General features: G+C 38.8%; 1 protein-coding gene across 1 annotated transcript in view; it reads left to right on the top strand.

The window, feature by feature from the left end:
* The window catches only part of cldn19 (claudin 19), a 61,475-nt gene extending 48,438 nt beyond the window's left edge, over positions 1 to 13,037 (top strand). The window contains exons 4-5 of the mRNA XM_086087358.1: positions 6,295 to 6,441; positions 9,745 to 13,037. Coding sequence (XP_085943484.1) covers positions 6,295 to 6,441; positions 9,745 to 9,781 — 184 coding nt within the window. The 3' untranslated portion in view covers positions 9,782 to 13,037. The remainder of the gene's footprint in view (positions 1 to 6,294; positions 6,442 to 9,744) is intronic.
* The last annotated feature ends 13,870 nt before the right edge of the window (positions 13,038 to 26,907 follow it).

The raw sequence follows: 26,907 nt of genomic DNA on the forward strand, positions 1-26,907 counted from the left end.
TTCTATCACACATCACACCTGACACTTTTCTCGTTCCAGCCTGCCTGCACACGCTTCTTCACTTCTTTTCCACCCTCTCCATTGCTTTGGACTGTTGACCCGAAATACTTAAACTCCTCCACCTTTTTGGTCTCTTCTCTCTGTAACCTCACTCTTCCACTTGGGTCCCTCTGACTGGAGTTCACCTGTGAGCACTCGGGCTTGTATCTGGGGCCGGCTACACGTAGCACTGCTCCCTCAAATAAATGTCTTGCCCCCTCAAATCAGAAGTTGAAGAATCTATTTTTTTAATATACGTGCAGCAGCAATTTGTAAGCAACATGTGATATAGATGCTTAAATAATTTCTAGTGTGTTATTATTAATCTTATTATAAAACGTATTTGAGGTCCACTATGTGACAGGAGCGTCTCTCTGGGGTTGTCAACAGCATCAATCAAACAGTTGTACAACATATCTCATATGATAATGTGATGGATGATTTTGTATCAAAGAAGGCTAGAAAAGTCAAGTTTTAGATTGCACTTGTTAATGTTCGTGCCAGTTGTAAACTGGATGAAAACCCCAGGTTGATAAATAGTAAAGCAGCACTAAAGAACTTTCAACTTGATTATGGCAGCGCCATATGGACACATATGTGGTATTGTTATCTCTAAAGGAAGACCACATTTCCTATGAGAAGCACATTGCGCACTTGCGCTCAGTGATTGCAGATCGCTGTCGGTTAGACTGTCTGAAATGGATGAGTTTGTGAGAGTTTTTGCAAAGGGAAATAGGAGACTGCTGTTGGAGAGAAAATAGAGTGGAGCGGAGTGATAGAAATGAAAGAGGAGTGGAGAGAAGGGAGATTTTTGTACTGTTAAAGTGTAAAAAAAAAAACCCCATAAAAATTAAAGAAAACATGAAATGTTTGTATCTGATGTGTTTTATAAATTATTTTAAGAAGTATTTTTTGTTATTATTCATAAGACTATCTTTCAGTTTTGTAAGTATTTATTATAGTGTGCGAAGTCTTACTTGAGGTCATAATTTGTTTGAGAATTAGGCCATTCAGTTAAGATATATGCATTGTTGGCGGTTGATAAAATCTGGATGAAGGATTTTTATTTATTTATTTTCTAAGTTTTCCCCCTTGAGGATTGCCACCTTATTGTGGTCAGGGGTTTGTGGGCCTCAGTGTCAGAGCTGTACTAGCAGGAGCTTAGTCTTCAGGTGGGACACCCAAGTTGGACAGGTCTGAAGTTAGAGGCCTGACTAAGTGCAATCCACTTTTCTACGTTGGGGCTGGACACATAGCTAACACCCCAATTCAATCAAAAAACTATTTTACTATAAGCACAGGGAGAAAAAAAGTTCTGGGGCATGATGTGTACATATGATGTCCCCTTCATATTTCTGATTGACCCCTCAGATAAGCCTGCTTACAACCGGCCCTGCTTGCATCCCATCATGTAGCTGCTGGAGGATGCAGAGAAACTTGGGTGGAACCCCAAGTTTGGAGAGGTGTTTCCAGAGCGGTTGATGGTGTCGAAAGCTTTGCTGAGGTCGATGAAGGCTATGTAGAGGTCCTTGTGGTGTTCTCTGCTCGTCTCCATTAGCTGTCTTAAGACTAAAACCATGTCTGTGGTGGATCTAGTCTTCCGGAAGCCACACTGAGTTTCCGGAAGCACAGCTTCCGAAATGTGCTCAACCAACCTGCTGAGCATGATTTTTGCCGGAATTTTTCCTGCCGTGGAGAGGAGAGGGATTCCTTGGCTGTTTCCACAGGCTGTTCTGTCCCCTTTCTGCTTGTAGATAACCACGATGTTAGCATCCAATCCTGTGGGACACTCTCATGTTCCCAGACGTGTTGGATCAGGAGATGCAGGTGGCGCATGAGAAGATACCCTCCGTGTTTGAAAACCTCTCTCAACATATATATATATATATATATATATATATATATATATATATATATATACATATATATATATATATATATATATATATATATATATGTATATATATATATATATATATATATTAGGGCTGAAAATCTAAACAACGGAAAAAAATGATGCCAATTTTTTATTATCATTGCATTTATTATAATTAATTAAAATAATATTATTATGAAATATTTAGGCCTATTTAGCACAGGCATTTTAACAAAGCACAATATAAATTAAAATTCGTCCACACCACAAACATCAGAGACATGTTGGCGAATGGTACATTAAACACCAAACGCGGGGTGAGCAACTGAGCATTTTCTGGCAGTGCAATTGCACTTTATAGTCAATGTACAGTACTTCGCACCGTTGGGCACAGATGCGTGCGGTGCGATGCGGATGACGCATTTGTAGGCTATTTGTAGCGGGACACGGTGCGGCGTATTTAAAATCGGCACATTCACATATTCACCAACGTTTGAAAATAAATAAATTTCTTCGCACCAGCCAATCGACTTTGGGCACGGACTGCAAAGTCACACACGGCGTCCTGTACTGATCTGTATTCACCCGGAGATAGTGGTAAGTGTTTACTTGTTTAAAACTGTTGATAGCAATAGTGCTAACATTAGCTAAAGTATTTAGCACGGCCGCCAGAATGCAAGTGAAAAGGTGGAAGCGCTTGAGGGGCTCTCATCAAAGAAAAAAAGGAAGGCGCTGCTAATGTCCCATTTAGTCACTCTGGACCTGGCTATAGGTCTACCAAAAGCACTTTAATTGCTAAAAAAAGAGAAAACTGAGGCACTCAAAGGTGTTTCAAGTAAAAGGCCTTTATTACAACATGGCCAGTTGATTAAAAATTGCCAACGTGTTTCGGTCTTGGCAGGCCTTCGTCAGGGCAAAATGAAATGACTGTCATACAACTGCTTATATAGGAGTTAGTCACATGTTCACAGTGGGCTGGGCACACAGTCAGCTGGTACTAATCATCCAACCAGCAAGCAGCAAACAGTAATACTTTTAAAAGTCACTACTAAATTATTTACAATGTCTTTACAAAAGAAATCTTAAAGAAAAGGAATGAAATCCAGTTTTCCATTTAGACCAGGAAACTGGCTCTTAAAGTGTAGATCCCCCAAAAAAAACTCCCTCTGCAGGAGTCTTTTTAATCTAGCTCCTCCCCTTATAGACTCAGGTATATGCTCTACACCAGTGGTGCCCAAGTCGAGAGCCCCTATCCAGCCTGTTTTCCATGACTGAATGCAATTATGTGGAAGTGCCAAATTTCAATATTTTTTTCAGAATAGAACCTTGATGACAGGTCAAAAGTTTAAACTGAGAAAATGTATCATTTTAAGGGAAAAATATGTTGATTGTAAATTTCATGGTGCCAACAAATTTCACAAAAGTTGGGACAGGTAGCAATAAGAGGCTGGAAAAGTCAATTGCACTTATAAAAAAACAGCTGGAAGACCAGATACCACTAATGTATATATATATATATATATATATATATATATATATATATATATATATATATTTGCAAATAGTTCTACAAATGTAGTTCCAAAGTTTAATAAATCAGGCACTGGTGGCACAATACTCAGCTTTAAGTAATTTTTTCCATCCAAAAAGGTTTTGCGTTGGTTAGTGGTTACTTGGCTTGAAAAAAAAATTCACAGAGGCTACATCACTGACAAAAGAAACACTTGAGAAACACTGTATTATAGTATATAGAAAGTCTAACAATATACTATCCATAACAACACATTTATAAGTATGGTTGGTGTATTGAAAGAGTACTGCATTTTATGTATTGTACACTGTATATAATATTATAATGTCCATCCGTCCATTTCCCAAACCGCTTATCCTCTTGCGGGCATACTGGATGGAGCCTATCCCAGCTGTCTTCGGTTCAGTTTATACACAGGGTATACACAGTGTATAACCTGAACTGGTCACCAGCCAATCGCACGGCACACTTAGACAAATAACCCTTCACACTCGCAATCACACTCACTCACTTACATACACTCACAATCAGACCCCAGATTCAAACCCATGACCTCAGAGCTGTGAGGCGAATGTTCTAATCAGTTGTGTTATGTAAATACATGAAAATTATACATTTTCATAATTGTCATGTAATGGAGAGTAAAGGTGTATGAACGAATAAGTTCCTTTTTGAACATGCACAGTCTGTATAGTAAATTTTATTCTAAACAGAGTCTATTTGGTCCCACTCTGTAAAATTTACACTTGGAAGAGAGTAAAAAAAAGTCACTCAAGGGTTGAGGAACAAACCCACAACTTCAACTTACTTAGCCTCTGACTATGCAGCTCCTACGTGTGTTTGTATATCACTCGTGTCAGCTAGAATTTTCATTAAAGCCAATGTTTTTGGTCTCCTTTTGAATACAAGCAAACAGTAGGAGTGGTATAGCTCAGGTGGTAGAGTGGCTCCCAAGCTGAAGGTCGTGAGTTCGTTCCTCAACCCTTGTGTACCTTTTATTTTTATTTTTAATAAAATTAATTAATTAAGTACATTTTGTCAAAATATCTCCTTGCAAAATTTATTTAGAATTTTTGATAGAAAAATATTGAATATTTTTTTTAATGGTATCATTCTCTCATACACACTCAAAATACTTAATTACAATTTATGGACCATATGCACAACGCACTTTCGCATTCGATGTCTTAATGCACACAACCTTCTGCGGAGCGCACTGTTGATGTGATGTAAAACTCTAAGCCTAAATCTTTAACCTACTGAAAAAGAAAAGAGGTCGCTCCTTGCTTTAACACTGTCTCGAGCCTGTAGTCCACACAGAACCCCCTACCCCCGCCACACACACACACCACCAGTCAGACAGTATGGTGGAGGTGTTGGATCTTCAGATGGAACCTGCCAGCTAACTTTTCATAACCTGGTCCTTTTCCATTTTCATTTTTTTTATTTTAATGATACGTTATTGGATCAGAATAATTTATTAGTACATTAACATGATAGAATTAATTGGGAGTAGGACTAGATAAGTTATTGTGCTTCTTCCTACTCCTTTTGAACTTGTAAATTCTGACATTAGCGAATTATTTTCTTCAATTTTTTATTTTAACTTCAATTTATATTTTGTAATGTGTTTATATGTTCAATAAACCAACCAACCAACAACAACTCTCTGGCTTGTGGTCTCCTCTTCGGCCAAGTCTCCTCTTCGCCAACAGTATCCGAGGATCTCTGCCTCGTCAATATTTTGAAGCAGATGTAATGTCTTTACTGTTTTGTTTTTTTAAATGTCTGACTATGGTGACATTTCGCTTAATGCCTTGCTGAAAAGTGGTTGCTATAGAAATCCAACAGCGTTGTCAGCGGTGTAAGAATAATGACTCAATCAATAAAATGGCAATATAGGAATAATATACATACAGGCACATGAAAAGTCAAAACGCCAGAAAGGCAGAAACATTAGATAATTTTGTAAACAGAGTAACAACACATCAAAGTTTAAGCTTCAAAATACAGCTCTGGTTCTACTGTTAACAAACGGCGCCCTTGTGTGGTTGACAACTACAGAGTTATCCCTGCAAATGTTAACAAGTTACAACAAACTGTCTCCGGTGGTCAGCATAAGAGAAAAAAACAAAGCAGAGTTATAGCCTGTCTATGTGGACACATAGCAGTGATCGCTCGGTGTACTGTCGTCTTTCCTCTTCTTTGATGCCTTGACAAATGCACACAACCACACTCATAAATAAAAATAAAAAAATGAAGAAAAAATACTCGAAAACTCTGACAACTGGTCGAGGTTCTCTAAAAGAAAACAAACGACGATGGCCACTACCGGAAAAGTCGGTGCAATATGAGATTTTCCCGGAAATACGTCAGCTCTTTGTGCATAGAGTCCATTGAATATTTCACACTTTTCCAAGTGTAAATTTTGCTCTGTATAGAGTGGGACCAAATAGACTCTGTTTAGAGTAAAAAGTACAGAATTTACTGTGTATGTATTACTAATGATAGAGTTGACTGCTGTGTTACTTTATCTTCTTGCTTTCATTGCTGATTTGTTATATTGTATATTTGCTGAGTCTTTTTCTCCTTGTACTAATTGTTTGTTCTTTTGTTTTATACACGTTAGAATCCCACACACACACAACATAATAAACCCTCATCCTTAGTAAGGAGAATCACAAAAAGGAATCTGCAGACTGACTGAAATTAATATTAATAAAAAGTATTAGTTTTTTTTCCTACGGTTGATTCATATTTTTAATCTCATGTATGTATGCAATATGCATGTATAGATTTTATTTTGTTTTGTTTTTCAAGTGTTTGTCTCTCTCTCTTTCGTGTGCAGGTATGAGTTTGGCTCCGCCCTCTTTGTGGGTTGGGCAGCAGCTAGTCTGACTCTACTAGGGGGCTCCTTGCTGTGTTGTTCCTGCTCCAAAGAGGACATGCAGGGGCAGCAGTATTACCGCCAATCACAGCCTTCCACAGCCAGGGAGTATGTGTAAACCCCAACCCACTCCCTTAGTCATCAAAACAAAAAGTTTACTAGGGAACATTAGAAACAGCAATTTACTTTTGTTCGAATTATGCTTCCCATAGCAAAAATATCATGCATACACATACAAATTCTGATTCCAGTATCATAGTCAGACTGAATAATCCCAATTATCACTAAAATGTAACTATGATAGCAAGAATCTTCCAGAATGAAAGCGCTTGTGCTGCCACAATTTAGAAGTGAACTAATAATTAAAAATGGGTTTCACAAACCATGTCAGGCCATTTTCAGTTGTGTTTATCAAAATCAAAACAAAAGTATGACTTGACTTGGATTTAATACACTGATGGACCTTTAAGAAAATAAAAATGCTAGATTGAATTGAAATAACCACCAAAAAAAGGGTCTGTTGAAAAAATATTACTTCCAGAAGAAGACATTTACCCACATAATCCTAAATATGTCTTTCAATGTTTTCACCGAAAAATGAATACATAGATGAATAAGCCTTCTTTTGACAGGTACTATGCAACTGTAAAAAAATATATATATAATTATGTGGATGGTCAACTCTGTGCCGTGTATACTGTCCACATGACATCATGACCATTCAAAATAATATGTAAAAAATAAGAGTTAACTGGCAGTCATCAGACCATGCAGAGAAATGTGATTCTGTAATAGCAGTGGAGTCTCATTTCACCCCGAATGGATATAGCTGTTACAAATATTGTAAATTGTGATTTTTTTAAATTGTCATTGCGTAATATTTTGTACACGTTGAACACACTGAGCATTGAGCCAGACACTAATCACAGATTTCTGTCAGTCATATGGATGACACAAAGATGACAACTACTCATAGTTATATTGACAAATTAAAAGCCTCTAGCTAATCTGATGCACTACGAGTTATAGAGTAAAATTAGTTGTGTAAATTCGCTCTGCATGAGTCATCATGCTCTCGACACTCAGATATGCAGAAATAATTTGAAGCATCTTGGCTCTGGACTGGAGTGGTAGCTTCAACTTTATGCCATCTATATTTTGTCAGTGAGTTGATGTAAATGTAATTGGAAAATATAAACCTGATTCCCCCAAAATATTTCAGTGCCACATTAATTATATAGAAAGGTGTTAGTAAACATTAATAAGGTCCACTATCAAAAATTAAACATGAATGGACATCCAAAAAGCTTCAGTGTTGTCCATGTACTCTCTGGCAAAGTTTAGATGGGCAGCTTTGATCTTTTTTGTGAGCAGAGGGTTTTACCGAGCAAGCCTTCCATGAAAGCCTTGCCATTACATTTTATATGAAATAACAGGTGTAGGTTTAGCATTTCAATGCATTGTTATTTTATTTTTTTAATCAATTGTGTATTCAAAACTAAATTAAAAAGAGTTTATGATCAATTCATGTAGGTGCAAAAGTAAGTGAACCATGAGCTGCATGGGGTAAGCTATAAAGTCATCTAAAAAAAGAGAGCTTCATAATTCCACTGTGAAGCAGATCATCTGCAACTAGAGAACACTGAATATTACTACAATCCAGCCTAGAAGTGGATGACCTTCTAAAATATCAGCAAGACCCACAAGACAAATGATAATTCAGGTGAAAGCCAACCTGTGCATCACATCGAGGGATTTGCAAACCTCTTTTGCTGCATCTGGGACACATGTGCATGCTTTAACAATCAGAAGAAAAGTCAATTGACAAGACTTTCGTGGAAGGCTTGCTAAGGAGAAGCCTCTGCTTACAAAAAATATCAAATCTGCCCATCTCAACTTTGCCAGAGAGTACCTGGACAACACTGAAGCTTTTTGGAAGTCCCTTATGTGGACAGATGAGTCCAAAATTGAACTGTTTAGTCAGAACTAAAACAATCATGTTTGGTGAAAAGTCAACACTGCATACCAGCAAAAGAACCTTCTCCCGACAGTGAAGCAGGGTGGTGAGAATGTTCAGTTCTGGGCTGGCTTTTCATCCTCAGGACCTGGACAACGTCCTTTGTGAAGTTACAGCCTGGAAGACGATGGATCATGCAACATGACAATAATCCAAAGCATTCCAGTAATACAACCAAGGAATGTCTGAAGAACAACAGGATTCATGTTCTGGATGTGCCCAGTTAAAATCCTGACTTAAAGTCTTTCAAAATACTGTGGCGGGACCAGAAGCGGGCAGTTTATGCTAGACGCCCATCCAACCTCTCTCAATTGGCTGCATTTTGCAAGGAAGAATGGCAAAAATCCCCAAAGTATATGTGAAAGACTGATAAATCACAAAAGAAAGTGTTTGAATGAAGTTCTCATTGCAAAGAGGTGCAATGTCCGGTTAAGTGAGAGGTTCACATACTTTTGCACCCATGAAATCTGAGTTTTTCTTAAGTCAACAACTTTTGCTCAGTAATGAATGACAATATTATCATTATTTTTGTTCAAGTCCATTATTTTCAATGTCAGCATTGTAGATTGGGGTATGACTAAACAATAAGGTTATTTTAATATTTTATACAAAAAATCTGACCATGCCTGCAGGGTTCACAAACATTTGAGCAGCTCTGTGTGTGTGCGTGTGTGTATATATATATATATGACCCGCTGTAGCAAAAGGGTGCGCATGTCGGAAAGTAACAATTCGCGTAATTGACCATAATTGAGCAGGTCAAAAATGTCGATTTTGAGATTTTTTCCCAAAATAGCCTCCTTGTTGTATCTATTTTCATTCCCCAGCAGCACAAAAGTTCAAATTGTAGTAGAAGTGTTTGAAAATACACAATTATGTATCGTTAGCCAACATGTTTTTTAGCCGACTTTAGCTAGCAATGCTTCTCGGAAACCTGCCTCGAATAACCCTTCAATAACACTTCACAAATGATTAATATAAATGGACATAGCAACCAATAAAAGTCGAAATACACCATAATGTGACCATTCAGCACAGAAGCAAACAGAAGACGCACAACATAACATAGCATCCTACCTGGATTTGACTCTGCTAAATGCAGATGATAAATGCCACAAAAATGGCAATTTAAAAGGTAAGTCAGTACAGTTGTCCGTGCTCTACCTGTTTCAAATGTTTCAACCTTTCAACCTCATAAATTCAGGGATTATTTGTTTCTACCAAGAATCAGAACAACATATTTTAGAATATAGCTGACAATATATCAAGATTACAGATTTCCAATTCAGCTTTAATTATCACGTACATTCCAGTTGATCGCAGGCACTTTTATAGATTGTATACCCTTCTGTCTTTTAATTCTATTCTTCTCTTACTTCTTCTCTCTAATTCAGGGCAGAGTTGTTGAGTGAAACTAGTTTCCCTGACTGATCAGCTTTTTATCAAGGATTTTCCGACTGTCCAACCACTCTTTCTTCTTTTTTCTGTTGCCTTTGACTCACATATTTCTGACAGAATATTTATGTAATTAAGACTTTATTCAACTGGTCCTGCACCAGTTCTCCGGCTTTTGAAATTTGATATCATTGACATTACCAGATCTGGTTCATTGATAAATTAATCTGGTACCAGATCTGCTTCATTGAGAAATTATTCTGGTCCATTTAATTTTATCAAACACATTTCACCATTTGCATCTCTTGTTAAACACTGCTCTGAAACTTCAACTGTGATTTAATGTTGATTTATGGTTTCCCTTTTACTGAATATGAACTCTACTTTGTTATGTTTATTTCAGTTTATTTTGATGTTATTGTTTTTTGGGGGGTTTTATGCACAATGTTTATCTTTGGAATGCAGATGAAAGTTTTACTATACCCCACCAGAGAAAAGGGAGCAGTGCAGTGGAACTGCCTAAGGTTGAACACAATCCATTCCAGGATGCAAGGTGGCCTTTACTTTTCCCTTCTGAAATAATGGAAATAGTAATAACCAGGGTGAAACTGGCATCAGACAAAATGTCATTCTACAGCAACCTTTTATGGATACAACATTCTAACTCCCAGAGAAGTGGAAGAGCACTTTTTAGGTATTCATTAACTTTACTTTTACTTTTCTGTCTGCAGCTAGGCCAGCATTGTAAAACAGAATATGTCCTCATTTGCCTTACCTGGTTAAATAAATTACTAACAAAGGAGAAGGACATACTGTATTGTATGAATGTATTTGTTTCACAGAGACGCTTGATTTAATGTCCTAGTGTTAATTTCATTATCGAAAAAATATTTTCGTCAACACACAATTTTCACCTAACAAAAACTAGACTAAAAACCCTCATTAATAAACAATAACTGGGACTAAATCAGCATGCATTTTCATTGACTAATGAAAACAAGATGAAAATGCTTACTGTACTAAAATCAACGGAAATTTTAGTTCATGAACGAAGACGAGACAAAAAATTATGCGGTTTTGTAAAATCCTGTCTGCTTATCTGTCACTGTGACAGTCATGTGACACATAGTGACACATAGTGACACACACCCTTTCAGATCTGCATCTGACGAGTGCAACATGCACAAACGCATGGGACAGACAGGAGGTGGTTTCACAGTGAAAAGTAAAAAACAAAAACAAAAAAAGTAAATTATAGTCATAACGTAACATTAATCCAACGGCTATAACGTTCCAACAATAATGTTACCGCTAACTAATGCTGGCTAACTTACTAGCTCATAGCATGGAGCCATAGTAACCTTGTTGATATAGACTACTGTAATTGTGTGTGAGTTGTTTTTCATGAAAAAGATGAGAGAACATTTGATGTGAGAAAGTTTTAGTTCTGAAATGTTCAACTTTATCTGCTGACAAAAAACTATACAATCATTTTACAATGATTGTCCTAACTATAACTAGACTAAAACTAGGGTGTGTTATTTTGATACTTGATCGGCTAAAAAAAATATTTTAAAAATCAAGGAATAAGATGCCAGAGATATTTGCACTTGTATTCTTTATACACACTGCCTAATCGAGTACTGGAAAATTAATTTATTGCTTTAACAGAGGTGGGCGCGTCAATGAATTTGAGCATCCGTCATTTGGCAGTCGTTAACAGTCATGACACTCCTCTGTCAGCCAACCCTTAAATATTTAAAGCCGAAACAAACTTGCGATCATCAATCCGCAACCTTATTTTAACCGCACTTCCGTCACGCTAAATTACATTTTGTCACCAATATTTTACGCTTGACATTGTTTGTTATGTTGTGTTTCTTTTCTTCTCTAATGTTGCCACATTTCATATGTGCACACGCTTGTAACTGCAGGGAATACTGCTGCGCACGGCCAATAGACTCAGTCCTTCCCCTTTTTAGGACACCTAACAGCACAATATACCTGGTGTAAAATGGCGCACCAAAAGACCCCTTAGCTGTCTAAAACATACCTGATGTAAAATAAACAAACTAAGCACTAATGTTTACAATTACATAAACGTAGTAATAATGAGGAATTTACATCAGGAGGAAGCAAAACATGATCACAGAAGTCACCCGAGCTTTACAACACGGCCACCTGTCAATATTGGGACAGAGGCAGAAGAGAAAATGCTTGGAGAATGGTGTGCGAGGAAGTTAGCATACCTGGTGATATAAATTTGCCCCACTTTCATGTCACAATCTGACAAAATTCTGAACGGCTTGCTCATAGACACACTTTTGGAAATGCGCAATATTTAAAAAACACCATGGGAGCAACGTCATTTGAAGGGGCTTTTCTATTGGCTGCTGCTTGATGATGTCACTTTTGTGTGACACACGTTCAAACGTCCTTATTCCGGTTAATATCCGAATAAATCTACTTGAAATCACATTTAAAATCATCCCCAAAGGCTCATACATTAAATTAATTACCAAATACTAAAACAAAGGACATTTTTACTATAATTATAGTTAGTTTTAGTTAGTTTTGTAAACATAAAATGTATTTTCAGTTAGTTTTCGTTGTTTAAAAAGCATTTTTGTTTTTATTTTATTTCGTTAACAAAATTGTTTTTTGAATTTTAGTTTGTTTTTTTCGTTAGTTTTAGTTAACTAAAATAACCTTGCTCCAGATACACAATTATTTATACAAAAGCAATTAAAAAGTAATTTTTCATGTAATATGCCCTCTTTCAGGGGCATATCTTTCCGAAAACCTTGGTCATATTCCAAATTAAAGACACAGGAGCTCTTCTATCTCAGCGGTTCCACTGTACTTGCAAGAGTCTACTTCCACTGTATAGACAAGATATCCCTGAGAAGTAAAAATACTGTTGAAAAAAACTAAATCATTTCTGGGTTTTTTTTGTTGTTTTTTGAAGAATTAAAAGTTTATTAATGGTGATTAAAGTAAATTTGAGGAAGGTGTTCTATAGCATAAAAATAATGACACATTTTTGGTTTTGCCCTAGACTCTTTCATTGGCATTTCACTGGACATACACTGTACATGTTAAATTACGCAACTTGACCTTTCTTAATGCCCAATCATATGTTTTTAGATCTCAAGCATATTGGAAAAAAATTCTCTGTATAGGGTTTGTTTGCCTGTCCCCAGATGGAATGTTCATAGATTCATGTTTTATTTTTATTTTGTTTCGATGTGTTAACAAACAATAAATGACAGAATAACAATTGTGGACTCGAGATGATCACAAGTCGTGTCTCATTGCCTCATTTACCAGTTTGGTGACCAGTTTGGTGAAAGAAATCCCCTATTAGTGGTATATTCATGTTTCTTTCAGAATAAAGAACAGCTGGGTCCATGAATCTTTTGTTCCCACATGTATTCCTTCTTGTTCGAGATAAGATGACCTTTATTAGTCAGATAATGCTCAAATTTGCATTGTTTCAGCAGCAATAGTGGATAATAAACATTCATCTGTACATCAAAGTCTCACACAGTGATTTCCTTATAAAGAGGTATAAAAAAAGATTTTGAATTTCTAGAAGACATTGAAGAGATAGAGGGGGAAAATGCATATAAAGAAGCACATTGCACAAAATAAAAAAAAACTATCAAACCATTGTTTGGGTTTAGCCTTCTGGCTAACAGTTAGCCCAGTCTACTTGCAAGCTTAGGCCACCTCCAACCCTTCAGGATTCCAGCTAACCCAGGCTACTTTCACGGATATCTCTAAGGCTAGCCATAGGATTACTTCCAGGGCTATTTCCAGTGTTTGAGATAACCAGTCAACTTAATCCACCATATTCTCAGGCTTGATCAATGATGACCCCAAAACGCTCATCACAAAGAAGTAGAAAAGCCTCAATTGACGGAGACTTTGTTACTTGGGAGGTACTACAGGAAGCCCTTGATCAGCAAAAATCATTTTATGACGAGATGCTTGATCGAATAGAGGCAAGTTTGAAGTCTTTCACTAAAATTGTCTTAGATTCTGCCAACACAAGAATTGATGGGCTAGTAAGGGAGATTCAAGACCTGAGAACAAATCTTCAGTTTTCACTGAAGGAACTTGATGACATAAAGGACAACCTAGAAGCTGAAATCCAAACTGCTGTTTCAGCTCAGAAACAGGTCCGCCCACAAAATGATTTTCTTGCTAAAGTGGATTACCTGGACAATCAAAGCCGCAAAAGTAATGTTATCATGGATGGGTTAGGCCCTGATTCTGCATCTGAAACATGGGCCAATACTGAAAGCAAAGTGCACAAGATGTTTACAGAAAAACTCAAGCTGGACTCCAAAACTATTGAAATTGAGGGAGCTCGTCGAAATGGAAAGTTCCAGGGTGACAAACTTGGCCAGTGGTCGTGAAATTACTGAGATTTAAGAACAGAGAGTTTATCCTCTTCAAAGCCAGAGCTCATCTCAGGAAGACAGAAATCTACATGAATGAGGATTTCTCTGACCTTGTCTGCAATAAAAGAGCTGAGCTGATTACTGCCATGAAGGAGGCCAGAGCGAAGGAGAACTAAGTCATCATCATTTACAACCGCCTCATCGACAAACCGAAGGCTGAGCCCTCCTAATTTAGGAAAATGTACTGTTGTGTCACTTTGGACCATCATGACACACTTGGACCATTCATCTGCTAATCGCACAGATAATAAGGTAAATCCCCAAAAATATATCTTCCATCAATCCTATTTCTGTTTTCAACAGGAGTGACACAACTTTAAGTGACCCGTTACAGATTCGTGACCCAGATGTGAATTGTTTTTCTGACCTGAACCAAACATTTTTTTCTGATTGTAACTATATTTTAGATAATGCTTTCAAATTTTTAAGTGGACATTTAAAAAAAACACGTCCTCTCTTTTATGCACATCAATGCGCGCAGTATCCCAAAGTACTTTGGTTTACTCACACTATCTCTCTCTAATTTGGATCACCTTTTCTCTGCCATTGGTATATCAGAAACCTGGTTAAATAATGAAAATGCTGAATTGTATGGTATTGCTCATTTTAACCATGTATATAGATGTAGAGGTGATCAAGTTTGTGGGGGTGTCTCCCTGTACCTCCATTCTAGCCTGGAATACAACGAAAGGGATGATTTAGTAAAATGCTTGCCAACCTCTTTAGGTGAGAGTGTTTTCGTTGAGACAAAAAATCATGTCATCATTGGATCTACAGGCTACCAAGTTTGAGTATAAGTGACTTTAATCTTCAGGTGACTGATGTACTCGATATATTGTCTAAAGAAAGAACTTCAACATTAATAGTATTGACTGTTAACAATAACCATGTTAATTAATTCCTAGACAAATTTGTTCTCACATTGCTTTCATCCTGTGATATGAAAGCCAACCAGAGTGACTGAAACTTCAGCCACACTAATTGACAATATATTCACAAATGTACTTGACAAAAAGATGAATTCTGGTATCCTATGTATGGACATTTCTGATCATATGCCAATTTTTCTCATGACTTCTGTAAATAGGACTATGAACTTTGAATCAAGTTCAACTACCCATAGATTAATAAATTCATTTACCATTGGTAGATTTAAAGAGGTGATTGAGCATCTCTCTTGGGCTCAAGTTATGACCAACCCTGACCCACAGAAAGCCTACACCATGTTCATAAATAAAATAGTTAATGTGTACAATATCACATTCTCTGAAAAGAGAAAATCCTCTAAATTTCACTCAAACCCTGGATAACCCCAGGAATTATTAAGTCCCTACGAAAGACACATAAAATGTACAAAACTTTTATCTTACAAAATGTACACAACTTTTATCTTGAATCCTACCCAGTTTCATTTAAATGAATTGAAAACATACAGAAATAAATAAAATATAATAAGAGGGGCAAAGAAGGGGGACCATCTCCGGAGGGTGTGTTCCAACTATAGAGGGATCACACTCCTCAGCCTCCCTGGTAAGGTCTATTCAGTGGTGCTGGAGAGGAGGGTCCGTCGGGAAGTCGAATCACGGATTCAGAAGGAACAGTGTGGTTTTCGTCCCGGCCGTGGAACAGTGGATCAGCTCTACACCCTTGGCAGGGTCCTTGAGGGTGCATGGGAGTTCGCATGGTAGAAGCTCAGTCATCCAGGAGGGACTCGGAGTAGAGCCGCTGCTCCTACGCATTGAGAGGAGCCAGTTGAGGCTCTGGCATCTGGTTGGGATGCCTCCTGGACGCCTCCCTGGAGAAGTGTTCCGGGCATGTCCCACCGGCCGGAGGCCCCGAGGACGACCCAGGACACGCTGGAAAGACTATGTCTCTCGGCTGGCCTGGAAACGCCTTGGGATCCCGCTGGAGGAGCTGGTTGAAGTGGCTAGAGGAGAAGGAAGCCTGGGCTTCCCTGCTAAAACTGCTGCCCCCGCGACCCGACCTCGGATAAGCGGCAGAAGATGGATGGATGGAAGGTCAAAGAAGTATTATTTTAGTACTAAACTGGCTGAGAGTAAAAATTATTTGAGAGCACTCTGGAAAGTTATTAACCATATTCTTAATAACAGGAAATACAAATCTCTCCCCAGTGAATTTAAAGTTGATGGCTCTGTGGTAAAGGATCCTTTAGCTATAGCCCACAACTTTAATACATTTTTTTGCTAAAATTGGACCAGCGCTGGCATTCAAACTCCCCACAGTCAATGAAAGTCCCCTTCAATTCATGAAAACACCACCTACAGGTGTATTTCATTTGAGCCCCATCATCTCCATTGAAGTGTGTCAGATACTAAGATCTCTAAAAAATTCCGCTGCTGGATTCGACAAAGTAGACACAGAATTACTTAAAGCAATCTCTGAATGCATTGCTGAACCTTTAACCTAAATACTTAATCTGTCATTTAGTAAAGGTATTGTATCACAACAATTAAAAACAGCAAAAATTATCCCTATTTACAAAGCTGATGATCCAACCATATTTACTAACAACAGACTCATTTCTCTTCTCCCCACTATTTCAAAGATTGAAAAATGTGTGTACATCAGATTGCTAAAGTATCTAGATGAGAATGATATACCAACATCTATATGGTTTTAGGAAATCTTGTTCTACTTATATGACAATTACTCATCTTATTAATTAGCTTTATAAGGCAAAGGATAGCAATCAATATACAGTAGGATGTTTTCTTGACTTGTCAAAGGCATTTGACACTGGATCATAATATTCTTTTACACAAATTAAAATATTTGGGATTGGATATGCAGGCTTTATTTTGGTTCTCTAGCTATTTGGAGAACAGACTAGTTTGTTGCATTCAAAGGAATATATTCTTCTCCCCTTGTGGCAAAATGTGGTGTTCCTCAGAGATCTGTCTTGGGGCCAACTATTCTTTCTTTTATATATGAATGATTTGCCAAATGCATTCAACCAGTTATCAAAAAGCTTGTTCACAGAAGATACTAGTTTGTTTTATTCGCATCAAAACCCTATAACTCTCATGAATGTTGTAAACAAAGAACTGGAAGATATTACAAAATGGTTCACAATCAAACTTTCACTGAATATTGAGAAAATATTTTTTTTTTTTATTTGGTCAAAATTATAAAAAGAATCTTGCAAATATTCCTGTACTTGATATTAATAATATGCCAATAACAAAAGTCAAATCAACTTGCTTTCTTTGTGTATTTATAGATGAAAACATGACTTGGAAACCTCAAATTTCACTTATTACAAGGGATGTCCCGATCCGATCACGTGATCGGAAATCATTCACAACTCTCCCACACAAACAGCTTTTCAGCTTCGCCCACCCAAATGAAGGACCCCTTCATCTAAATTTAGAACAACATATAGCGGCGACTTGATATGGAATTCTCTTGCTTCTCACTTGGTAAAACTTTCCTCAAGATCATTTAAGAAGTCTATTAAAAATATATTGCTGAATGAATAATCCAACATTGTACTTTCTGAATCATTGTTTTTGCATTTGTTTCCTATCTTATGTTTGTTTGCTCTGACTGCGCTTAAAAACTGACCAAAGGGAGCCCTACTAGTCTGGGCTTTCCCTCACATGACTATTTTTAGTAAGTAAATATTTTTAATATGCGCCTAAATAAATGAAATGAAATGAAATTGTTTGTGCATGAAATATGTTGTGGTTGTATCCTATGATAGCTGTAGACATGATGTCGCAGCTGAATCATGCATCATCTGCATATTAAAGTCTGTCGGAGCTTTACAGTGCTGTCATAGTGTCCTGGACTGGGTGGGTAAGGTTTTGGTAAGGTAAGGTTTTGTATGACAGCTCATCCTATCCCCCAGCTGTGTTGAGTGAGTCCAGGGAGCAGCCCAGGACCAATGACCAATTCAACCATCATATACAGTAAGTGTCCCTTGATCACTGAAGCCTTCAGCCTCCTGAGCAGGAGCAGTCTGCCCGGCCTCTGACCTTCCCATTAGAGAGGATATCTGTGTGGACACTCTTGCCTAATTTATCATTTTATATGGACAACAGGTATTTATAGGGTGAAACTCTTTCAATGTCTCTTCCCTGGATGTTCAATAATGCAGGTGAAGAGTAACGGTGCCTGCAAAAATCCACCGCCAGCTTCCCATCCATTTTCAATTTTCTATGACTTATCCTGTTCTGGGTCACAGGTGAACTGCATCCTATTTGGTTTCAGCAAAGAGTTCTGTACACAATGGACTGATGACAAGTTAACCACAGAGCACAAAGAGAAACAATTCACACCAGGGGCATCACTAGGTTTTCTGGACAAGGTGGGGGTAGTGGGAGCCCTCATGGAATGCACAGAATGTGAGCAATCTCAAAAACCACAAGCAGTTTTGGAATTTTTTGGGGGGTTATTCCTATTGTCAAGGTCTACATTACGTCACTTTAACTAACCCAAAAAACTAATTTGATTGCGTGTTCATTTATTCTTCAAAAAGTTGACCAAATAAAAGGCTCACAACGGCTTTTAGCATTTTGTCAATTTTTAATCTTCTAAATTTCAGAAAGAATACAATTCAGGCAGGATTCTCCTGGGCTTATCTTTCTCCTGCTGGATGGCTCCTAAAGCAGGCGAGAGAGAGCGAAAGCGAGCATCTTCTTCCCCCCATTGCGAATGCCTTTTGTAGATGTTGTTGTGACGGTCACTTTGACAAAATCCCATTGACCAGATCAAGAAGATTTGATCGATGCATTGTCCGATTGGGAGTTTCTCGTTGCTTGTTCACAGATTGGTTTGGAATATTCTGCCGTTTACACCTCCTGAAAAACGTGTTTGTACTAGCAAGCTCAAATGGCCAGAGTCTGTTGTGTAAAAACAATAGGGTTGATCTCAAATGACGTCATGTTTTCTCATTAATATGCATAAGGTCCAAACTTTCGGACAAACAGAGTAGCGACACCTGCATACACATCATTTTGGAAGAGAACGACGTTCCAGGCGTGAAATCTCAACCTGGTTCAATCGACAAACACACCTTGGAGCAGCACTCTGATGTGCAGCAGCAGGACAAAGTACACAAGTTATTTGCTAAACCACCTATACAGCATACTGTACTATATCAAACGTGGCTAATGTTGCAAGTATGATTTCCATTTTGTCTCCCAGCAGGTAATCAATGACACGCGCACGCACACACACCTGTTAACGTGACAGGCAGGACACAAGGTACCGTATTTGTTAAGTATCACAATGTTCGCAATGGTCACACAGTGAGTAAAAATATTATTATCCCCCGACAGTGAATATTGGCGGCAAGACACATCTCGTGTCCGCAACGCAGTCAGGACCTCACAAGGAAGAAGTGTGTAATTTTTCATCAACAAATATTTGCACTCCAGTGCAGAAAATATTTTGTTTTTTACAATGTATATCGAAGACCTGTAACCAAAAGCTGTGATATAAATGATGGCAGTATTTTTGCAGATATCAGCATCCGGCTTTCAAAAATAGCTGTGGCTATTATTATTAACTCTTTGACTGCCAGACGTTTTCAGAAAAGGGATGCTGTGAGTGCCAGCCGATTAAGCATTTTGACTGATCTTTCAAGGTCCACAGAAAATGTTCTGTTTGGTCTATGGAAACACACATACTACCAAATGAAAGATTGAACTTTGTTTCTACCTTATTCCGTTCTCTAGTAATCAACAATAGAAAATGGTTAGTTTCAACCAAATGCGCTTGTTTTGGACCAAAATACGGAGAAATCAAGCTTTTAGTGAAACGATATTATTTCATGCACTCTAGTGAATTTTACACTTCTTTTTGTCCATGAATGATGCCACAAACACCTAAATAGTGCTTTACTTCTATAAAACACTACCACCAAGAATGAAAAAGTGTTTTTTGATAGCAAAATACGTTTATTTACATTCAACAGTGTAACAATTTGACAACAATTTGGCAAACTATTTACAAATGTGTGCAACTGTGGTACTATTTACAATTATGTGGATGTTTCAACGACAGTTTTTCTTTTTGTGTAACACTCTCCTGCGTGCAAGGAGACGCAACAGGATTTGCACAACAGATTAGTTTCACTGCGATTGCCTCTTCGCATGCAGAAGCTACACTTTCTTGCCGGCCGTTTTTTCCGGGGAATAGCAAGTATATACTGCAGTGTGTGTTGCCATCAAGTCTACTCAGGATCATGCTACGGTTACGTTACGGTGGTGTTACGTCTGGCTTCCTCATGTCCTTCGGTTCCTATACCGGGTGGTAAGAGATGTTCTGATCCATCTTATCCACTCCATTCATGGTGGCATCGTAGTCCAGAACCAGTGTCTTCTCCGTGATCAGACTGTACCCGCTCCTCCGATGAATATGCATCCATCGCCCGATCGAATGTCCGCTTGAGCAGCTCCGCGTTTTCCGGCGTTAGCAGCGCTAGCCAGTGAGGCTTACTACGTGATCATAACGGTCGCGTCAAGGCTTCCAACTTTGGCGTCAAGCTCGGAGTCATCATCATCGTCGACATCAATGCGCTTTTTAGTATTGATCGATGCTTTCCGTCTTTGAAAAAAATGCTCAAGCGTGAGCTGCTTGCAACCGGTCGCCATTGTTGCTTCATCAGCCATTGTTGCATCATCAGCCATTGTCCCCTCAACACTCTAGCTCCGCCTCACGTCTTCTACTGACGCCCACGGTGGGCGGCCCACCCAATCTTGTCCAAAGAGAGTCATCGCTGCCATCTAGGGGCCAAAACGAGTCATTATACTAACTAGATCTGCTTGATACTTTCAGCACAGCTGCCCAAGGCTTTCCTCCACCCGTTTCCCCAAAAAAACAAAAAAAAAAACATAGTGAACGTCTTTTAACGTCCTCGGCGCCCCTCCGTAGGTTTTTACTAAACGTTATATAACGTTTATGGCGGTCAAAGAGTTAAGATGACAAAGTAAAGATTTTCTGATGGTATGGCAAAAATGGAATTTAGATGTGTAATTTCACTGTTTTTTGTTCGTTTGTTTTTTTACCCAATAGTGAACCCTAGCTCCAGTGTAATTTAGAGGAGTGGGACGCCTTAAAGTAGGTTTTTATTTGCTGTAACGATGATCTGATGATGTAATTAAAATGGGCAATTTACTTTGTTTTATGACCTACAGGGAATCAAATTTGAAGGCAAAGCACTTTGCAAGTTAAAAGTGTGTTGCATTGTGTAATGTAATTTAACTGTGGTAACAGGTGACTAGTCAAGTATTGTACATTTTTATTTTTCCCCTCGCCCAAAAGAGGCTCCCAAACCCCCAGAGTAAAAGAGCATCTGTCTCAAAAATTGTCCGGACTCTACAAGGTACAGATTGAATCACAGTAATCTTGATTATCGAAGTAATCACAACCACCTTGTGCTATCTTTACATATTGATATTTTATTGGTTGTTTGAATACACTTATGTTAATCCCCTGTCAATTAAAAGCATATGTGAAATGCCTATATTGTAATTGCAATCTTCAATAGTAATGTTGCATTTATTGCCACCCAGAAACGTCCTGGACAGGCCATAACAAATCCTTTGGACCATATCTTTATTAAAAAAAAAGAAACAAAGAAAAAAGAAAAAAAAGAAAAGAAATGTTACTTGATATGTACAACCAAATCAAACTACAACATATCCAAAAGCACAGACAGAATGCCGCATACTTTTTGTAATAAGGCAAAGACTTGTAATTGAAAAATGTTTATTTCATTTTTCAAGAGCTAGGAAGAGTGTACAACTGTGCCAAACAGAAAGGAGGTATTTTCTAAGGATTAAACTAATTTAATAAAAATAAAAGGTCATATCCGTAGTAATTAAAGTTATTCTGTTATTTTTATGTCTGTTAGTCTCAGATGGTTGTTGTGGAGACCCCAATGGCCATCCTTGGATAAGTAAAAGAGCCTCAATCCTTGGGGAGAAACCGAAGCTGAGAGTGGACAGTTGCCAATAATTATTATTTTTTAAATTATTTTGTATTAAACTTTGAGCCACTTTTCCACCCCAATTTCAAAACAAAACAAATGTTTATATTATATTGGTAATATTGTTTTTTGTTTTGTATTTTCATTACAATATGTTTAAAAATGTGTGAAGAAATTAAAAATATATTGTTTTCACATTCAAATGTTTATGATGTTTGGATAATGTTTGAAAAACAATGTATTTATTTAGATTTAAGTAGGATAGTTTGGTTAATGTTAACATGAGGAGATGTGTTTATATCCAGCGGTAAAATTAGCATTGCATTAGTGTTACTGAAACCTAATTAAAAATTCCCAAAACACGTGATGTGAATTGTTATTCTGGAACTACATCAAGATAAGGATCACAGGTTAAATTTGGTCCTTTTTTTTTTTATAGACAATCTGATTTAAAATTCAATTTTGACAACTTTAATTTCCTTTCATATTGGTTTGTTGTGAATAATATGTTTAACAGACATCTATACGACGTCTAATGGAGTTTAAATTTGGTATAAAAGTGAAGTCTAGCAAATATCTCAATTTAGACATCTATAAATAGTCTATTAGCGGTTATTTATTATTATTATTATTTTATTTATTTTTTATTTATTTTTTTCCCCTAAAGAGCTCAGTATTGTTCATTCGGTAATGTCATCATCATTGCTCTTTTTTTTTTTAATTTTTTTTATATATATATATATATTTTTTTTTTAATATATTTTTTTGTATGTGGGTGAGTATGTGTATGTGCGTGTGTGCGTGCATGCGTGCGTACGTGTATTTGTTAGCTCACCAAAAACCTATTAGAAAAAATCCCATACCGTTCACCTAAACCGAACACCGCCGTCAGGAGACCCGAGGGGACCAAAGAAAACAAAGGAAAGTGAAATCCAGCACCGACCAGACACCACCCACCGGGCCACCCACCAGAATTCTTCCCTAACCCCAGAAACATCTAAATTCCAACAAATCCCCCCAAAAATCAGGGAGACCTCAAGAGACCAAAGGAGAGACTGAGGAAAGGAAGGAAGGACAGACGAAGCCGAGTGAGATCCACAGACACCAGCCTCCACCGATTCAATGACCTGAGGAGGAAGCAGATTGTGTCTGAGTTTCGATAGATGCTGGTGTGGTGGATCTGGCATGCATGAAAATCTCCACCAAAGAGGGGAGCTGTCGACCCCTGCCAGGACAGAGCAAGTGCAACACCTCAGGGCCCCCCAGGCCGCGGCAGCGCCAAAGGACGACCCCCGGGCCCCGCTAGGGCCACCGGCCGGAGAGCAAACCCAGGAGCAGGAGCGCCCCCCACCCCAACACGGCCCGCGCCCCCGACCCAACGCCGCAGGACGGGGCACTGCAGGCCCGCCAGGCACCCCACCGGCCCACAACCCCCCCGCCCCCATCCACCCCCGCCATCCACCCCAACCCAGCCCCAGCCGCCCCCAGACACCCCCCACCCCCAGCAACCCCCCCCCCCCCCCCGACCAACCGGCAGCCCCCCAACCCACGACCCCCAGCCCCCGGGGACCCCCCGCACCCAGGCACCGGCGCCGAAGAGGGGCCGGACAGCGGAGCGGAGAGGGCAGCCGCGCCCACCCCACCCCCCGCTGCGTGGAGGGACAGAACACCGGGGGCAGAAGGGGAGATGGGGGCACCGGAGGACGGCCGACACCCCCGAACCCCAGGCCCAGCGGGGAAAGGCCCCGGTCGTCACCCCAGCGTTCTTTGTGAAAGTTAACCCCTGTTACTGAGTCCGCCAGCTCGCCGACTGGCGAACTCTACCCCTAAACCGTGAATGTGACCCCACCCAGTGTATATACAAGTGTGTGTGTGTGTGTGGTGCATTAAAATTAGGACCAGGTGAACCGGAGCCGAGGGAAATGATATTCCCACGCTCCGATCCACCCGCCTCCCAGGCATGTCACTGAGTGTATGTGGTGCATTAAAAAAATATAAATAAATAGGGGGGGGGGGACACGGACAGGGGACCGCAGCACTGCTCTATACCGCGGTCCCCAACCGATGGCACCCCCACAAGACCCCCCCCCCCCCAGTTGTGTGGTGCATTAAAATTGGAGGGGAGTTGTAGGGTGAAGACGGTGTTTCCACCCTACCCCACCCCTCCAAAGTGTGTTATGTGCCCTATATGTCTATAAAAGTGTATTGTGCAAACCTAGTGTAGTGAGTTAAGAGGAGCGACCAGCGCCCCCCCCCCCCCCCCCCAACCGGGCGGGGGCAGGAGGCGCACTCTGAGATATAATCCCATTAGTAGTAACAGTAGCTTTAGGAGAATCATATAATACTGACACCCAGTGAATAAATGACTTCCCAAAGCCAAATTTATTTAAAACAGCAAAGAGGAAGGACCAGTTAACTTTGTCAAAAGCTTTTTCTGCATCCATATGCATATTAGCGGTTATTTAAACGTCTAAGATTAGACGAGGCGTATACAATTGGTATAAAAATTTACGTCTAGAAAACATCTAACTTTAGACGTCTTATCAGCGGTTATTTAAACGTCTTAGACGAGGGGTCAAGACGTAGACGTCTGTTAAACTTTTAAACTATTAAAAACTTTCATTTTTAGACCATTTGTAAACCGTTTTTAGCCTAGACGTCTAAGTACTATTTAGACCGAAAAATGCTCGGTGGGTTAGACGAGGCATATACAAATGGAATAAAAATAAACATCTAGGAGTCTATAAATAGACGTCTATTAGCAGTTATTTAAACGTCTAAGAGTAGACGAGGGGTCTAGACGTAGACATCTATTAGACGTCTAAGCCTAGATGTCTAAGAACCATTTAGACGTCTTTTAGACATCTTTTAGACTGAAAAATGCTTGGTGGGTCTATATCCTTACTATGAATTAGGCCAACAGAGTTAGCATTTACCTTTGTACCTTTCCAGGCACAATGAAAAAAAAACAAAAAAAAACTCAACGTTGCTTAATGTCAAAAATCTATGACCAATCGTTAGCAAAATTCACATGCACATATCTATCATCCATGTCCACAGCAATCTCTAAAAATATGAAAACGATCGACAGTATTTTGGATTTTATGGGCATGTACTGTCTTGGTGCACACTCAATTTATCACGTCGCTTAATGAGGAAAACGTTTTGATATGTATAAAATCCAAATTATAGAGCTGATCATATTGATATTTTCAAAGATTGATGCGGGCATAAGTAGAGATGTGCATGTGAATTTTGGTGGTAATTGGTCAGTTTTCTAATATATGACATGTTAAGCTTCTTATACAAGTAGTGAGCGTCTATGGGGAGGAAGGATGAATTACAATCTAAAAATACTGTGGCGATAATTTGGATATTTTCAGAGGTTGAAGTGGGCATACAAGTAGAGATGTGTGGGTGAAATTTGGCGACAAGTCTTTTGACTTTAGGCGACATTACACACACATGAAGCATTTTAGACGGTCCCCTTTTCAATGAGTTACTCGTGGAAAAAATACGTACCCTTTTTCATCTTTTTTTAGTGATTACGTTTTCTTGTACAATGCTAGTTTCCATATTGGCAAAGGTGATTTTTGGTAAATGCTTGTATACTCTACGATCAATCTTACTTCTAGCGCTAAACAGAAGGACTGGAAGTTGAGATCCCTGTTGATTACGTATTTCCGTTTTTTGTAAAAAAAAAAAAAAAGGTCTATTACTGAATTTTTTTTTTTTTTTAAAGCTAGTGGAAGCTAGCATGAAAGTGAAGTGAATGCTTCTTCTTTAAACACAAAAACATGACAGTTATGTTTTAGTTACTTTAGCTTTAATTGCAAAATTGCCCACCCATGCTCCATACTGTACTTAACCCATTAAGGCCTAAAAGCGCCTGGCAAAATATGCCTCTAAAACCTATGGGTGACTTTTGAGTCATCCCCGAAAATCTGAAGTTTTACTCTAAATTCAACAATATTAAAAATAATTGATATCTCAGCTCCTGCAGAAACATAATTCCAAAAACATTTCAGAGCTTACACCTGTGGCGTTCACACAAACATAAGTTTACTATTATAAATCTTTAATATTTTTATTTATATATCAACAAACTAATGTCACATCTGCTCCCATATATATTTATCTTCAACACTGCAGCGCAGTTGTAATAACCTCGGGGATCGAGTAGTAATTATTTGTTGTCCATTTCGTTACAAAGCCGTCCAAATTTTCAACATCCTCATTGTCTACAAACATATTTTTTAACAGTATGTCACTGTCGACTCGTTACACTGATTTGAATTTCTCCCGCGCACTCGTCAATCGCATCATTTATTTCATAACTCCCGCAAATCTGCGTAAGTCATAAATGCTCGTATAAAATTCCAGGACATGCTTCAAGGCCCACGTCACCTTCTCGTGTATATTCTGTTACATTTTATCGGCTGAGAGACCAAGAATTGGTCAAAACTAAATGACTTAACGGCTCTCCCGGATTTAACGGTAGAAGCGCGGTCACCCTTTATGGGTTAAAGCCAATCAGAGCGGGAGGCGTGTCGCTGAAGGCAGGTGCAATGTTGCGAGAAGAGTGGGGGGTTGAGCCTTGGGTTGAGCCATGGCAGGAGTCCGTTTTGAATTGTTTACAAACAGAAACGGTCAAAACTTAAGACCCCACCTTTAATCACATTCAAAGTAAATGTAAACAAAGTAAGAGACTAGGAAGGAAAGCAGGCAAACTTGGA

This window comes from Leptonotus elevatus, chromosome 10 (genome assembly GCF_054856555.1).
Source record: "Leptonotus elevatus isolate MCC_2025b chromosome 10, RoL_Lele_1.0, whole genome shotgun sequence".
NCBI classification, from domain to species: Eukaryota; Metazoa; Chordata; class Actinopteri; order Syngnathiformes; family Syngnathidae; genus Leptonotus; species Leptonotus elevatus.